Below are 18,584 nucleotides of genomic sequence, written 5' to 3'. Positions count from 1 at the left end.
AAGCATCCAGAAGGGGCTACATTAAGACATTAATTAAAATGTCATGGCTTCCACCCATGGAGTCAGTAGTCTATCAAAAGAAAATATATGAAACCAGGTGGTTGCCATATATGTGATATAGGTAAATGAATTATATATACAATGCTTCTAGAACACAAAGATGAAAGATGGTAACACAGCATGGGAACTAGAAATCAGGGAAGCCTTGAAGAACAAATCGTTTTCACTGCAGCTCTCCATTCGCCATTCACCTGGTAGAGATAAGTGTAAGCAAAAGCACATATAAAAGCTGGGTAACATGTAAGGGCATGTTGCATTTGAGGACTGCAAAATAAGTTTTCTAATTGATTACGGTGTTGTTTGAGGAAGAAGGAAAGAGATGTGGCTGGAATTTTGATGGAAAACATCATGGACTATATTGTAAAAGGTCATGTACAATTTTTTTTCAACTATATTGCACATTTTACCTTTGAGATGAGATAAAGGGGTACTTCAAGGTGAGATAATAAATTTCTTATAGTTGTCAAACAGTGCAGCCTTACCTAGAATCTCCAGACATGAAAACTACATTTCCTATCAAATAGTTGCTTAATCATCTCAAAACAAAATTTATGTATTTGTATGAACACCAAAAAGTCTTTAAAAACTTTGATGATACACATATTTCATGTAACAATAAGCAGCAGCAGCAGCGATAAATATTATCTGTGGTTATCTTCTTCATAGAAAGTGGTAGAAACATGCATGCACACATACTCAAAAATTTTTATTTTTAATTTTCGTGTCTAACTTTTCCCGATATATTCCCCTGCTGTTTCCGGAAATAATAAAAATATATCAATTAGGTTTCTTTTGTTAATTTATTATTTGCTGAGGTTATATTTCAGGAACTAAAATGTTAAGACACTTTTCTCTGTATTCAACTTAAAAGGTACATTACATGTAAAAGTTTACCTATACCTATCTACTTCCATTACTTAAGGATTTTCCATGTGTTCTTACTTTTTTGTTTTTATTTCCTCAGACTTCCTATGTTCAAGTCCTAGAGGGAGGACCTTGACCACCCATACATACTATGTATGTAGGAGTCAGCATAATCTCTTTTATAATTCATTGACAGCTGGGTGGTAAACTGATTCTGCTGACTTCTACATACATATAACTTTTAATACATCAGGGAAGCAAGTTTTGTGGTTTAACATTATTTTGTAATTTAAAATATATTTATACCTGTTATGTGCAGGAGATAACTTTCTTTTGATAGTAACAATGATTATATTAGACAGAAAATAACACCTTTTATAGATTAGGAAACTTAAAGAACAAACTGAATTTGTGATGTGCCAAAGTTTATGTAGCTAGAGAATGACAAATAAATTCCAGGTCTCCCAATTTTATCTAGAATTCTTTCCACTACATCCTGCTTGACTTAAATACCTACAAAATGCCATTTTTCAATAGTTACTTGCCATCAAAATGATGCAACTCTTTATCACAAAAATGCTAAGTTTGTCAAAATTCACTATATTTACTTCCTCATAGCCATAATGGCAAATTTACATTTACTTTTTAAGGGTAATTGAATACTATTCAGCCACAAAAAGAAAGCAAGCAACATGGATGGAAATGAAGGCCATTATCTTAAGTGAAGTAACTTAGGAAGTAAAATACCACATGTTCTCACTTATAAGTGGGAGCTAAATAATATGTACACATGGACATAGTTTGTAAAGTACCTTTATAAATATAATAAATTTATGCAGAGAGAAATATGTGTTCCCACAAAATATCTTCTTTTACCTTTCATCCCGTCCCATCCCCAGACCCCAAGTGAGCTAATAATTTTAATACTAAATTAGCACTTACATGTTAACAATAAAATTGATTTTAAGGATATTAAGGTATTAAAAAAATTACAAATATTAAGCTTGATTAAACTCTCCTCTTTTTATCCAGACAACCTGAAGGGGTATGACTCAGATCAATTGCACCCAGGTGACAGAGTTTATTCTTGTGGGCCTCACAGATCGTCAGGAGTTGAAGACGCCCCTCTTTGTGCTATTCTTATCCATCTACCTTTCCACAGTAGTAGGCAATCTGGGTTTGATCCTACTCATTAGAACAGATGAAAAACTCAACACACCAATGTACTTCTTTCTTAGCAACCTAGCCTTTGTTGATTTCTGTTACTCTTCTGTCATTACACCCAAAATGCTTGGGAATTTCTTGTACAAACAAAATATTATTTCGTTCAATGCATGTGCAGCTCAGTTAGGCTGTTTCCTGGCCTTCATGACGGCTGAGTGCTTACTACTGGCTTCCATGGCCTATGACCGATATGTGGCCATTTGTAACCCTCTGATGTATATGGTGGTGATGTCCCCAAAAATCTGCATTCAGCTTGTGGCTGCTCCCTATAGCTATAGCATCTTGGTTGCACTGTTTCACACCATCCTAACCTTCCATCTCTCCTATTGCCACTCCAATATTGTCAACCATTTCTATTGTGATGACATGCCCCTCCTAAGGCTAACTTGCTCAGACACTAGCTCCAAACAGCTATGGATCTTTGCCTGTGCTGGTATCATGTTCATTTCCTCCCTTCTAATTGTCTTTGTCTCCTACATGTTCATCATTTCTGCCATCCTGAGGATGCGTTCAGCTGAGGGAAGACAGAAGTCTTTCTCGACGTGTGGCTCCCACATGCTGGCAGTCACCATATTCTATGGGACCCTTATTTTTATGTACTTACAGCCTAACTCTAACCATGCCCTGGACACAGACAAGATGGCCTCTGTCTTCTACACAGTGGTCATTCCCATGTTGAATCCCTTAATCTATAGCCTCCGGAATAAGGAGGTGAAAGAAGCTCTGAAGAAAGTCATTATCAATAAAACCCAGGCTTTTGTGTTAAAATTAAGAAAGTAACTTGAGGAAAGGAAAAATGGATTTCTTTCATGGTATGATTTTTTTTTTCCCAGTATAAGTTATCAGGATTCCTGTTTCTTAATATGTGATCTATGCATATATTTTTGCTGTGTAATACAATTTTCTAGAGAATTTCTCTTAGAATGTTAGGTATAAAAGTAACTATAAGAATTTACACCCCTTATTTTTCAAATGGAAAATATCTTAAAATTATTAATTTGCTTGCATATTTTATACCAATTTTCCATTTCTTAAATGAAGAGTGCATAAAAAGTCATCATCAAGATATATAATTAGTTATGTGCAGAGCACAGACAAAAGTTAACTCCCCTCCCCGTCCATCCCCAATACACTTCCCAGTCTCTGCTCTGGTAACCATCATTCTACTCTATCTCCAGGAGTTTATATATCTATATACGAACACGTGATATTCGTCTTTCTATGTCTGATTTATTTCACTTATAATATCATTCATGATGTTGCAAATGACAATATTTCATTAATTGTATGGATGAATAATAATCTGTTGTGTATATGTACCACATTTTCTCTATGCATTCATCCACTGATGGAAGCTTAGGTTGATTCAACATCATGGCTGTTGTGAATAGTGCTGCAATAACATGGAAGTGTAGACATCTCTTCAATATACTCATTTCCTTTCTTTTGGATATATATCCAGCAGTGAGATTTCTGGATTATATAGTAGTTCTACTTTTAGTTTTTTGAGGAACCTTTAGATTCTTCTTTACAGTGACTGCATTAATTTAATTTACATTCGCACCAACAGTGTTTGAACGTTCTCCTTTCATCATCTCCTGGCCAGCATCCACTATTGCCTGTTGTTTGGATAAAAACCATTTTTAACTAGGATGAGGTGATATCTTGTTGTGGTTTTGATTTGCATTTCTTTGATTACTAGTGATATTAAACCATTTTTCATATACCTCTTAGTCATTTGTATGTCTTCTTTTGAGATATGTCTACTCAGGTCTTTTGCCAATGTTTCAATTGGATTTGTGGATTTTATTTTTTCCTATTGAGTTGTTCATGCTCGTTATATATTCTGTTTATTGATCTCTTGTTAAATGTGTAGATTGCAAATATTATCTCCTATTCTTGGTTACTTCTTCACAATTCCAAGTGGAGAAATGTTATTTTTAAATCATGAAAGAAATGTCTTGATATTGTGAGAAGTGAAAATGACATTTATTCAGTTGCAAATAGTAGGCTAAATTTTGTTTCATGGAATATTTAAAAATCAATCTTTTTTTCCAGTGAAGACTGACTTGAACACTTTTAATTTATAAACCTTGAATTGGTAAAACTTATGCCACTTTATATTACTAAAGCAGCTTTGAGTCATTAACATTGTCTATAAAATACACATACACACACACACACACACACACACACACACGACCTATTAGTCGAACCCAAAAAGAGTTATTGGTTCTGATGACGTGGCAGGGACACTGGTATTAACACCTAATTTAAAAAGACTGGTGCAAAGCCTAATTAAAAAATACTAAAAGAGCAACTTGAACTTTAACAAATGAAACAAAAGTACCTTAGTGTCAAAAAAAATCCTATCGATGAGGTATATTTATTATTGTTAATTTGCTGATTTTTATAATAGTAGCATGGTCATTTAAGAGAATATTTTTGCTTTTAGTAAATATAACTTAAGTGTATAAAGGTAAAGAGGCATCATATCTTCAACTTATCAAAAACCTCAGAAAAAAATGTGGTAAAATGTTAACATCTGGAGAAGCTGGGTGAACAGTATACAATAATTCTTTGTAAAATGTTAGTATCTTTTCTGTAATTCTAAAATTATGCCAAAATAAAAGCTCAAATAAAAAAATAAACCCTTGTTAATAAATGGTGCTGGGAAAATTGTGTAGCCACATGTAGAAGAATGAAGCTGGATCCCTATTTCTCATCACATACAAAAATCAACTCAAGATGGATTAAAGAGTTAAATGTAAAACATGAAACTATAAAAATTTTATAAGAAATTCTGGGAGAAATTCTCCAGGATATTGGCCTTGGCAAAGAATTTATGTCTAAGACACCAAAAGCAAATGCAAACAAAACAAAAAGAAATGGGACCTAATTAAACTAAAAAGCTTCTGCATAGCAACAGAAATAATCTTTAGAGTAAACAAACAACCCATAGAATGGAAGAAAATATTTGTGAACTATGCATCCATCAAAGGACTAAAACCCAGAATCTAAAGGGAACTCAAATCAAAAAGAAAAAAAGATAACCAAACAAATAAAAGTGGAGAAATTACATAGACATTTTTCTAAAGAAGACAAACAAATGGTCAACAAATGTATTTTTAAAATGCTCAACATCACTAATCATCAGGGAAATACAAATTAAAACCACAATGAGATACCACCTTACCCCAACCAGACTGGCCATTATTAAAATGGCCATCTATTAAAAAAACAATAGATGATGACATTGATGTGGTGAAAAGGGAATGCATATACACTGCTGGTGGGAACGTAAATTAGCACAACCTCTATGAGAAACAGTATGGAGATTTCTCAAAGAACTAAAAGCAGATCTACCATTTGATCCAGCAATCTCATTGCTGGGTATCTACCCAAAGGAAAAGTCCTTATATCAAAAGGCTACCTGCATGTATATGTTTATTGCAGCACAATTTACAATTGCAAAGATATGGAAATATTCTAGGTGCCCATCAACCATGAGTGGCTAAAGAAGATGTGGCATACAAACACCACGGAACACTGCACAGCCACGAAAAATAAAATAATATACTTTTCAGCAATGGAACTTGAGATCATTATTATAAGTAAACTCCAAAAATGAAAAACCAAATACTGCATATTTTCACTTATAAGTGGAAACTAAGCTATGGGTATACAAAGACATACAGGGTAGTGTAAAATGGACATTAGAGACTCAGAAAAGGGTGGGTTGAGCGATAAAAAAACTACATATTGAATACAACGTACACTACATGAGTGACCTAAAATTTCAGGCATCATCACTACACAGTTCATTGATGAAACCAAATCCACTTTTACTCCTAAAGCTGCTGTAATTTTAAAAAATTAAAAATTAAAAATAAGTCTTCATCATTTAATTTTAATTTAATGTTTTAATTGAACAATATATTTTAATATGGTTTCTTTTGTTGGCCCAATTCCAAATTCATTGTAACTTAAAAAAAGATTTTATTTATAAGAAATACTTATAAGTGATGTTTTTAAGAAAATTGTTAAATCATACCATCTATTCACCTTCAATAAAGTTTAGTGAAACAAAATGGACTTTGTTTTATAACTGCTGATTAAGTTTTTATTTTTCACCTATTATAAGTTAAAACAATACTCAATACTTTTAAGAAAACGTTGTCACAATTTTTTCAAAGTTCTTAAAATATCTAGAATTTTGTTAATTACTTTATGACCAGCCATTAAATTACACTCAAGTGTCTCAAAGATATCAATGTGTTTGTAAGGATTCAACTCTTCATCGAGTCAGGAGAATAGATCTGGCTCTTTCGTATTCAATTCAATGTTTACACATTTGGAAGTGAGGCAGTTTACAGGAATGTCATAGAAAAATACACCTCTGTATCAGTTCAGTCATTTTCACTCTGTCTGGAGTGAACCCTGGCCTTAACAGAGAATGCTTGAATCACAACTACCACTATCAAATTTCTAGCCACCTCCATTTCAAATGCAGCCAGATTCAACTGTGTCACTGTCAGCAGTGTTGCACAGTCTCAAAGCAAATGTTCTCAAAAGTATTATATGGAATATTAAGCCCATAGTAATAATCCACAAAAAAGGAAATTTTACATGATAGCCCTTTGCCTGAAGATATAATTCCCACTGATATAAGAAAAGGAACTTGGCTGGGCGCGGTGGCTCACGCCTGTAATCCAAGCACTTTGGGAGGCCAAGGCGGGTAGATCAGGAGGTCAGGAGATTGACACCATCCTGGCTAACATGGTGAAATCCCGTCTCTACTAAAAATACAAAAAAATTAGCCGGGTGTGGTGGTGGGCGCCTGTAGTCCCAGTTGCTGAGGAGGCTGAGGCAGGAGAATGGCGTGAACCCGGGAGGCAGAGCTTGCGGTGAGCCGAGATTGCGCCACTGCACTCCAGCCTGGGCGACAGAGCAAGACTTGTCTCAAAAATAAATAAATAAATAAAGGAACTGACAAAATCTCTTTCAATTTGTTTAACACTCATTTTGTTAACATTTTTGAAAGCATAGAACTTCCAGAATTTTCCCTGCCAATATTCTGAAGAAATCCCACTTTGGCTCCCAAAACCTACTTACATTATCTAAATCTTCTGAGCCTTATCGGAGAGACCGTTTCCTTGTCTTTAAAATGAGAGTTAATGTAATGATTTCCATGAGTTTTCCCCTCACTGATTGATCTAACCAAAAATTATTAGAACTTTTGTTCTGCCAAAAAAGTGTTATAATTTTGTAGAAATCCTGATGTCAAAAAAATCAACTATTTTTTATTTTTTTACTTAAAAAAATTTTTTTTTCATTTAGTTGTTATCAGAGTTCTACCTACTGGTGTATTTTTTTTTAAAATTTTTATTTATTTATTTATTTTTATTATACTTTATGTTCTAGGGTACATGTGCACAATGTGCAGGTTTGTTACATATGTATACATGTGCCATGTTGGTGTGCTGCACCCATTAACTCATCATTTACATTGTGTATATCTCCTAATGCTCTCACTCCCCTCTCCCTACACCCCACAACAGGCCCCAGTGTGTGATGTTCCCCTTCCTGTGTCCCAGTGTTCTCATTGTTCAATTCCCACCTATGAGTGAGAACATGCAGTGTTTGGTTTTCTGTTCTTGCAATAGTTTGCTGACAATGATGTTTCCAGCTGCATCCATGTCCCTACAAAGGACACGAACTCATCCTTTTTTATGGCTGCATAGTATTCCATGGTGTATATGTGCCACATTTTCTTAATCTAGTCTGTCACTGATGGACATTTGGGTTGGTTCCAGGTCTTTGCTATTGTGAATAGTACCACAATAAACATACGTGTGCATGTATCTTTATAGCAGCATGATTTATAATCCTTTGGGTATACACCCAGTAATGGGATGGCTTGGGCAAATGGTATTTCTAGTTCGAGATCCTTGAGGAATCACCACACTGTCTTCCACAATGGTTGAACTAGTTTATAGTCCCACCAACAGTGTAAAAGTGTTTCTATTTCTCCACATCCTCTCCAGCACCTGTTGTTTCCTGACTTTTTAATATTGCCATTCTAAGTGGTGTGTTAAAAAATCAATTTTATAGGTACAAGAAAGGAGGAATAGCATCAAGTTAAGAGTACTTTCAACTTAAAAATAAAATACCAAGAGATACTATTTTTCATTTATGAGGATTTCAAAATGCAAAGTTTTGACTAGACAAAGTAAATAAGAACCCTCATCTGCTGCTAATGGTGGCAGGCGTCTGTAGTCCCAGTTACTTGGGAGGCTGAGGCAGGAGAATAGCGTGAACCCAGGAGACAGAGGTTGCAGTGAGCTGAGATCGTGCCACTGCACTCCAGGCTGGGCAAAAGAGTGAGACTCCATCTCAAAAAACAAACAAACAAATAAACAAAAACAAAAAACAAACAATCTGTGGATAATTATTTGCTAGTATCTAGCAAAGTTTCAGGTACTCAACAATCATATTTCTAAGAAAAGAATTCAAATATTCAAAGGAATACTGACACAAATACTAATACAAGCTAATACATGTGCACAAGGTAATTTACTGGGATATTATTTAAATTAGCAACAGATTTGCACCCAAATATCCATGAATAGAGACAGCCCTTCCATGTATGAGAAAAGATTTGTAGGTATGATATAGAGGAATCATCAGAATATAATATTGACAAGACAAAAATGCAGAAAAGAATACTACACATTACACTGTGCAAGAAAAAAGGAAGAATATAAAATGCATATGTGTAGCTTCTTATATTTGATTAAAAATTGCAGACTCATGCCTGTAATCCCTTCTTTGGGAGACCGAGGCGGGTGGATCACTTGAGTTTAGGAGTTCGAGATCAGCCTGGCCAGCATGGTGAAACCCCATCTCTACTAAAAATACAAAATTAGCTGGGTGTGGTGGTGCATACCTGTAATCTCAGCTACCTAGGAATCTGAGACAGGAGAATCACTTGAACCCAGGAGGCGGAGGCTGTGGTGATCCAAGATGGCACCAGTGCACTCCAGCCTGCGGAAGACAGAGCAAGACCTTCTCTCTCTCTCTCAAAAAAAAAAAGAAAAAAAAAAAAAAAGACAAAAATAGTGAGAAGATAACTTAAAATGGAAAAGAATGATTGAAAGAAAGTGGAACAAGTGCAGATAGGGACAGAAGTCAACCCTTATAAAAATAAATATTCCTATGTCGTTTTGATTTGAAAAACATTACAAGTTTAAGAAATTAAAAATAAAATTAAGTTAAAGTGAAAAGAGGAAAACAAACTTTTATTCTGGAAACCCATTTTATTCAAAGCAAAAGCCAAAGGACTTGAAAGGAGTCACAGAACTCTGAATTACCTGACCTCATGCTAAATCTCAGACCTTGTCACCTTAAACTTTATGCCTTTCTCTGTTCCCAGCTCCTTGTCCCTTACAACAGCTGTTGTATGCTTTCCATAGCATCTTTGCATAGGCCATCTTTTGACCTGGTGTTCTCTTACTCAGATATCTGTTTTCTCCTTCACTCCTGTGCCACAGTTGGTTCTGTACAGAAATAGAGAAAGGGCTTATTGTAAGAATAAGGGCTAATATGAATGTTGGAACATCTCAGGAAATAAAGATGAGGGAAATATTGAAGACAGGGCTAGTAAAGCTATAGCTCAAAGGTGAGCAGAACAGATAATGAAGACCTTAGCCCTAAATAGTGATGCAAATGCCCCCCAGGAAACTGCATGTATAAGAGTTCCTGAGAAAGCTCCCGTCCCAAGTAGCAGGGACGCTTGCATTGCAGTTTGTGATTGTTTAGGAGCTCCCATATATTCTGGGTCCATTCACAACAGGAATTACATAATAAAATGTTTTTTATTGAAACAAAAATGATGAATTTAAAAATCCAAAACAGAGTGGCTTAAACAAATGCAATGTATTATTTACGATGTGTCACAGGACAGTTTCTGCTCTGGACCATGCTTGGCTAATCTTGTCTGCATCCACCCATGAGTTCATCCTCAGCTAATGTGTTGCCTAGAAACGAGCTGATCTAAGATGTCCCCACCTGTGAAAACTGGTTTAGCACCACATGACTTCTCCTCTGCCAACAGGTTAGCATGAATCTGTGGTCAGGGCAAAGGCAGAAGAGCAAGAGAGGAAGTTGAAATACACTACACCTTTCTCAAGCCTACATTTGTGTCAAGTCTGTTACCAAAACATTAGCTAAAACAAGTCCCATGACTGAGGCCAGAGGCAAAATACAGAAGTACTATACATTTATAGAAAAAGAGCACGATTACAGAGAGGCTTTAACTGAGGCTGTTAATGCAACTAATTAATCTACTGTGCCTGACAGACGAGCTAGAGCGTCACTCCCAATTACGACATATTAAGTCTCTGATATTCTCACATGTTCATTTAAAAAGCCCTGGGTATATTCTTTGGAAAGGATCTGAAAAGGAGCTATTATATTAACATGCTGTATTTCAGAAACGTTCAAGGAACCTGCTTCAAGGAAATTCAGTTCTCATTTCAATAAAAGATTTTTTAAAAAATCTACGATCGGACTTAATTTCAAAAAAATCTTAAGGAAAAAAATTGTTCATTGTGACTAGTGCTATTAGTTTTTTTCTCACCCGCTCCATATTCTGTCTAAATACACAAATGGAACAATATTTTAAAATACTACATTTTATATGTCCTATGCAACTATAGAATTATAGACAATTATTAAACAACATCAGCTGCCCATCCGTCTAAACCCAAGAACACCATGATCCGTAACCCATTACCATAGAAACCAGGTTAAAGTACCTCAGTTGCAGCCTAATCAAGTATTGTAACCCAATACCAGTATTGCATCCACCCTGTTACTGTCATTCCGGAATAACAACATCCCTACTGTTATTAGGGAGCACAGACCTGTAGGTCCACTCCATTCTTACAAGCCGAAGAGCATAGCCACTATTGACCGTCTAAAAAACATACCAGTTTCCTCTACGCTAGTGCAGTCCTTATTGCCCAAGCAATGAAACTGTCTTCCGTGATTTCCTAAAAATACAGACAGGTAGAGTGTTTTTATTTCTACAGAATAAATTAATCATCATGCTCCTACATTCCTCAATTTTCTTCCTGTGTCTTCATTACTATGTGAAAGTATTTCTAGCATATCTGTTGCATATAATGTCAGGCATCTTTCAGTATAGGCTTTAAGGAGCCATCTCAGAAAATTTATAGAACAAGCTTCAGATATTACTGCCAAACGTTCTGCTGGATGAAGGAGTTCATCTCTTTCTGTGGAATGACAACAACTAGGTGCCAATTAATCTATAGTTTGCATGCATTTCTCTCCTAGGGAGGACAGCAAACTTAAAAAAAATTAATTCTTGCTGTTGAACTACAAGGCCAATTATAAAAACACACTGTGATGTTAATCTCAGAAGACAGATTTGAGTGTTATTAACTGAAAAAGTTATTTTTCATCTAAAACTTTATAAAATCTGCTGCTAAATATGAGGCCCACGAGCTCAACATTTATTTTAAATAAATTCATAATTGCAATCAAAAGCCAATACAGCAAAGTTAAAGCAAATGTCACAAATAATCAGAGCAGATATAGCCATTAATCAAATTGTTTTCCCAAAAGAGATCATTAAAATATTCCTCTACTCCCTATTCGTTTATTGACTAATAGTTGAAGGAGTGATCTACCATTTCAAGGGAAATAGTTTGGTCCCCAAACACTAAACATCAAATAATTGCCTATTACGGAATAATCATCATTTTGTTTTGCCATGTTTAACAAAAGTAACAACAGAAAGTTTCCAGAGGGACCACCAAAAAACAATAAATAAATAAATAAATACAAAGCTGTCTCACATCTAGGTAGTTTTAAATGTTACTGGCTTCACAGACGTCGCTTTCAGGTGCAATGTACTATTTGGAGGTTTGTTGTTGAACTGAAAGACAGCATTCTGAATGTAGAAAGGCATTGGGTAGTAGAAAAAACAACCCAAACTGTGGGAAAGGCATCAAACTTATATGACTATTACTTCTATTCAGTTAATCATTTAACAGGAAATTATTGATGAGCTGTCTATATTAGACACTACTAGAGGTAAGTAATTAAAATGGGTATAAAATAATTTAAGAATTAAAACTTGCTTAAAAGAGGAGTTTCGAGTTTAGGTTGTGTTACAGACATGTGTTAACAGTTGGTTGCGATATATTGTGGCAAGTGCTATGGTAAAGCAATCAGTGGATCCAAAATAGTGAATATAAGCAGCACTAATTTTGGCCTGGAAGGTCAGGAAAGCCTCCAAGAGGAAATTATTCAACAGAAACATTTAAAGTTAACTAGAAGAAAAATCTGGGATAGGTAATAATAGCAGAGGAAAAGTGTTCTGGGCACAGAAGGAAATCTATATAAATATGTAGATTACATTTGAATTACTGCGATAGTCGATCATATCTGGAACATGAAGACCACATGGAGAATGCTGCAAAAGATGGGCCTGGTCTGACATGCAGGGCCTAGGTTTTCAAGAGCTATGTCAGCCATGTTGGAAAAAAAAAAGACTAGGACCTTATTTTAAGGGCAATGGAGAAGGCATTAAGAGATTTAACCAGGAGAATATTGGAATAAAGTTTGTATCTGTAAAAAGTTTACGCTGCAATGTAAGGAAGAGAGAGAAGTAGGAAAGACTGGGGGCAAGAACATGAGTCAGTTGCCAGTTACAGTAAAGAAAACAAAAGAGAAGAATGTAAGTTAACAGATTTGAAAAGTATGTCACATATAAAATTGTTAGTAATTGGGGATAAATTAAATATTGGCATAAAGAACAGGAATGCACAGTAAAAGACAATTGGTCCCTGGTTTGAAACACTGAGTGAATAATGTCCCTATTCACTTAGAGAAAGTATATACTCCAGGTTTTGAATATTAGATTTAACATGCAGAGACACCAATAGAGAAAATAAATCTGAAACAGAAATATATATGTGTGCATAGCCAGAATATAGATGCTTACTGGAGACATAGGATTGGATAAAATTACTGAATAAGGCGGCGTAAAGAAGAGAGCCTGGGGGCTTAGAACCTAAAGTACATGTCACCTAAAGCATATATAATGGAAGCAGAGCTTCCAAGGTACAGAATCAAAGTAAACAATCAAACCAGAGACTGCTCTGTTTTGGAAACCTAAGGCATATTAACAGAGTCCAGGGCTACTACTCTGCCAAAGAAAAATAGGCTGGATTGGATTTGGATATTGTGAGGTCAATAGTGAAGTTGGTGAGGAGATTTTGTGGTTTAATGGGAAAGGAAGGCAAATTACAGTTGATTAAATTATGAATATGATTGAAAAAGTAGAGGCCTGCTCTAAGATGTTTGACTGAGAAGTGAAAGTGACAGAAAAAAGGAGAGAGAAACCAAGATAAAATTTCTAAGGAGACAACAATTAAAAGTTATGGGAAGGGGTGGTTTTCATATTTTATTTATTTTTTTTACCTTCCTTGAAGATCTGCAAGGTACATGTAAATCAACAAGAGATAATATAATTTAAAAAAAAAGACTCAAGTTACCTTATCCCCTGCTCTGCTTAACAAGTGCAGGGAGCAATTTAATTCTGCCAGCTTTCAAGCATTCAGAGCCCAGTTTGGGTTTGAGAAAATGGTCCATAGAATTTAGTTCTTCAAAACACTGCCCAAATGCTATACACTTTGGACCATTTAGATATCTAAAGATAGAAGTTAAATAAGGTTTTCAGTCAGCGAAAGCTCTTTTATACTCTGTAAAATTGTTCATTGGTGTGTACTCTTCCAAAAAGACAAAGCCAGAGTATTCAAAATCCTGTTATTCTTTAACATCAATATTAAATGTCTATTAAAGAAAAAACAGAGATAAGCAAAAAGAAGAAAATCTTAAAATTACTCCAACGTGGATGCCCAAGAGGATAGTCTTAATATTTTGATTTTGACTTTTTATATTTCCCTCATTTAATTTTGTTAATTTGTGATATCCTTATGAACTAACATATCTGTGTATAATTTCATAAAATAAACTTACAAGTTAAGAAATGATTTTACATATATTGTCAATGTTACATTGCAGTGTGTTTTTATTTTTTGGTTTTTCAAGAAAAGTACAACATGGATTTTGTTGTATTGATTACAGTAGTTTACTTAAAATACTTTTTTCTTTTACAACTCCTTACTGAATTTTCTATCTTGGAGTTTCTGCCTGAACCAAATTATTTTACTCTGAAAGCATAAGGAAGGTGTATGTGTAATTCAAAGTACTTATCAGAACGTTAATTTAATTAGACTTAATGTAATACCCTGGTAAGTCATGGCTATCTTCTCATATTTAATTGAACATTTCTTATAGAGTCAAGATTGTTCAGAAGGTGTGCTCTGGAGTTCATTTTAGAAGAATCCTGTATCTATTACATGGCAAAAGACAATCATTCATCAGTGACTGAGTTCATCCTCCTAGGGCTCACAGATAATCCGGAACTTCAAGTCATTCTCTTTGGTGTATTCCTACTGATTTACTTAGTTACTGTGATGGGTAATCTTCGTTTAATTGTGCTAATCCAAATCAGTCCTCAGCTTCATACACCTATGTATTTTTTCCTCAGCCATCTGGCTTTTGTGGATTTTTATGGTACCTCTGCTATCACTCCAAACACCCTTGTCAACTCTTTGCGTGAAATTAAAAGCATGTCATTTTATGCATGTGCCACTCAAGTGTGTTGCTTCATTACATTTTCAGTCTGGGAATTATTGTTGCTCTCTGTCATGGCATATGATCGATATGTTGCCATCTGCAACCCTTTACTCTATGTAGTTCTCATGCCTAGGAGACTCTGCATTCAAATGGTCACTGGCTCATATATTTACGGATTCGCCGTGGGACTCATACAAGCAGTGGCCACATTCCACATGTCCTTTTGTGACTCGAATGTCGTCAACCAGTTCTACTGTGATGATGTTCCTCTGATTGCTCTGGCTTGTTCTGATACACGAGTTAAGGAATTGATGTTGTTTATCATTGCTGGGTTCAATGTTTTTTGTTCTCTCATCATTGTTCTCATCTCCTATGTAGTCATTGTCTTTGCTATCCTAAGGATCCACTCTGCTGTAGGAAGGCAGAAAGCCTTTTCTACCTGTGCTTCTCACGTGTTTTCTATTTCCATATATTATGGGACCCTCAGTTTTATGTACCTACAGCCTAAGTCAAACCACTCACTAGATAAAGACAAATTTGCCTCAGTATTCTATGTAGTGGTGATTCCCATGCTAAACCCATTGATCTATAGCTTGAGGAATCAAGAGGTAAAAAATGTTATGAAAAAAATCATTGAAAAAATGTGTTCTAGTAATCAATAGTAAAATTTGTTGGTAGTAAAGGAAATGCTACATACAGAGTCAGGACATTTTGAATTAAGGTTTGTACAGTGCTAGTATATGTAGAAGCCTTTGTCCTCCGGAGCTTACTTTCCTTGAAAATATGCCTTTTTATTGCTTTGGCTTACAAATGATAGACATTTTATAAATGTTTGTTTCATTGTTGAACTGCAAAAGAGAGATAATAATCTACTGTCTTTAACCATGAGATGCTTCAATACTAAATAGAAAGAAGAAAGCACCTTGAAATTATGACTTTATCTTATTTCACTACACTATTGAGAACTTTAGGTTATCCTGAGAGACGTGTATTATTATTATTATTGCATATAATATTGCAAATACTAGGTAAGGTTTCCCTCCATAGCTGAACTAGGGAAAAAATAGTGAGATGTTTGGCTGAAAGATTTTGGTTTGAATATCCCTTACAACTTAGATTATCCTTCACTTTATGATATCTCTATTGATTTCACTGAATATTTTTACATGATCATTCAAGCATCATCCCTCCCATATTACACTCACATTCAGCCAGCACATTTGCTGAACTGATGCATTAGCTATTTGTCCTGGTGCTCTTCCTCCTAGCCCCCCACCCCATGACAAGCCCCACTGTGTGATGTTCCCCTCTCTGTGTCCGTGTGTTCTCGTTGTTCAACTCCCACCTATGAGTGAGAACATGCAGTGTTTGGTTTTCTGTTCCTGTGTTAGTTTGCTCAGGATGATGGCTTCCAGCTTCACCCATGTCCCTGCAAAGGACATGATCTCACTCCTTTTTAATGGCTACATAGTATACCACGGTGTATATGTACCACATTTTTTTATCCAGTCTACCATTGATGGGCTTTTGGATTGGTTCCATGTCTTTGCTATTGTAAATGGCACTGCAGTAAATATACATGTGCATGCGCCTTTATAGTAGGATGACTTATGTTCCTTTAGGTATATACCCAGTAGTGGGATTGCTGGGTCAAATGGTATTTCTGGTTCTAGATCCTTGAAGAATGGCCACAGTGCCTTCCACAATGGTTGAGCTCATTTACATTCCCACCAACAGTGTAAAAGCATTCCTATTTCTCCACAGCCTCACCGGCATCTGTTGTTTCTTGACTTTTTAATAATAGCCAATGACTGGTGTGAGATGGTATCTCATTGTGGTTTTTTATTTGCATTTCTCTAATAATCAGTGATGTTGAGCTTTCTTTCCTATGTTTGTTGGCCACATACATGTCTTTTTTTGAAAAGTGTCTGTTCATATTCTTTGCCCACTTTTTGATGGGGTCATTTGTTTTTAATCCATCTTGAGTTAATTTTTGTATAAGGTATAAGGAAGGGATCCACTACAGGTATGCACCACCATCCCCGCTAATTGTTGTATTTTTAGTAGAAAGGGGGTTTCACCATATTGGTCAGTCTGGTCTCAAACTCCTGACCTCCTGATCCACCCGCCTAGGCCACCCAAAGTGCTGGGATTACCTGCCTGAGCCACGGCCCCCCGCGAGAGCCCTTGTACTTCAATGCATTGTTGTTCATTAGGAATGTTCCACTTTAAGTAATCTTTAGTAAGATTTTGCTATTTCTGTAAGAATTCTCTGCCTCCCAGGCTTAAAGTATAAGCCAAAAGGTTTAAGGTTATACTCAGTTTCTATAAACTTCAGAAAACTGAGAAATTTCTCCATTATCCAGAAATTAAGGATCTCATTTTTACCTAAAACATTGGCTTTACTCTCAGGTTGTCTTGATTAACCTAGCCAATGATTTTTCCCCAACTAAGTGCGCTAGAAAAATGAAACAAAGGGGTAGAATGCAAAAATCCCTGTTAATTTTCAAATCCAAATTTTATAACCCCTGCAATATTATTCCTTTCTGACCCAGTTAGATGTAAGAGGCCTCTAACTGGATCCTAGCCAGTTAATTCCCAGATCAAATCCATTCTTAGACACAGTTCAGTTTCCGTTGCGACTCCAAACCCAGTTTGGATCAGAAGCTTGCTCAAAGTAACTTGGAAAACTCAAAACACAAATTCGTGGGCTCCAAAACCCAAGAGGGAGCTTACCCATGATCCCCAGCCGCTCTAAGAGACAATGGACACAAGTGGATCCTGCAGGTTCCTTGCTGTTCACTCAGCTCTCCTGCAGGTCGCTAAAAGCTCCACTTCGCTTCCCGCTTCTGACGCCATCTGATAAAAGAAAAACTTCAGCTGAATTAAATCTAAAGAAATTTAATTGAGCAATGAACGATTTGTGAATCTAGCAACCCCTAGAACCACAGCATATTCACAGAGACTCCAGGTGCGCCTCCTCCGCCTCAGTGTCCATTCGGGCCATGCTTGAGGAGCCCTTCAGCCCGCTGCTGCACTGTGGGAGCCCCTTTCTGGGCTGGCCAAGGCCGGAGCCGGCTCCCTCTGGTTGCAGGGAGGTGTGGACGGAGAGGCGCGGGCGGGAAACGGGGCTGCCTGCCGCACGCGCTAGTTCCAGATGGGCAGGGGCTTGGAGGGCCCCGCACTCTGAGCGGCCGGCCGGCTGGCGCTGCCCCGCCCTGGGTAGTGAGGGGTTTAACACCCGGGCCAGCAGCTGCGGAGGGTGTACCGACTACCCCAGCACTGCTGGCCCGCCCGCACCGCGCTCGAATTCTCACGGTGCCTCAGGCGCCTCCCCACCTCCCCGCAGGGCAGGGCTCGTAACCTGCAGCCCGCCATGCCTGAGCCGCCCCCGCCCCCGCCCCCGCCCCGTGGACTCCCGCATGGACCCAGCCTCCCTGATGGATGCCACCCCCTGCTCTGCCGGGCCTGATCCATAGACCGCCCAATGGCTGAGGAGTGCAGGCGTGAGTCATGGGACTGGGTAACAGCTCTGCCTGCAACCTAGGGCAGCATCCCCAAGAGGAAGCTCACGGGGTTGCTGAATCCAATGGGGACTTGGAGAACTTTTATGTCTAGCTGGAGGATTGTATATGCACCAATCAGCACTCTGTGTCTAGCTCAGGATTTGTGGATTCACCAATCAGCACTCCCTATCTAGC

The 18,584-nt window shown here is 36.9% G+C and overlaps 2 protein-coding genes across 2 annotated transcripts; both read left to right on the top strand.

The window, feature by feature from the left end:
* The first annotated feature begins 1,888 nt into the window (after window positions 1-1,888).
* Window positions 1,889-2,928, top strand: LOC103235660 (olfactory receptor 8U9). Its single transcript, XM_007998669.3, has one exon. The coding sequence runs from the start codon at window positions 1,972-1,974 to the stop codon at window positions 2,926-2,928; it is 957 nt and encodes a 318-aa protein (XP_007996860.3). The 5' UTR covers window positions 1,889-1,971.
* Window positions 2,929-14,567: 11,639 nt separating this feature from the next.
* On the top strand, window positions 14,568-15,545 carry LOC103235657 (olfactory receptor 5AL1-like). Its single transcript, XM_037997614.2, has one exon. It carries the CDS (start codon window positions 14,604-14,606, stop codon window positions 15,543-15,545), a length of 942 nt encoding a protein of 313 aa, XP_037853542.2. The 5' UTR covers window positions 14,568-14,603.
* The last annotated feature ends 3,039 nt before the right edge of the window (window positions 15,546-18,584 follow it).

Source organism: Chlorocebus sabaeus, chromosome 1 (assembly GCF_047675955.1).
Source record: "Chlorocebus sabaeus isolate Y175 chromosome 1, mChlSab1.0.hap1, whole genome shotgun sequence".
NCBI lineage: Eukaryota > Metazoa > Chordata > Mammalia > Primates > Cercopithecidae > Chlorocebus > Chlorocebus sabaeus.
This window is presented reverse-complemented; position numbering and strand designations above follow the sequence as displayed.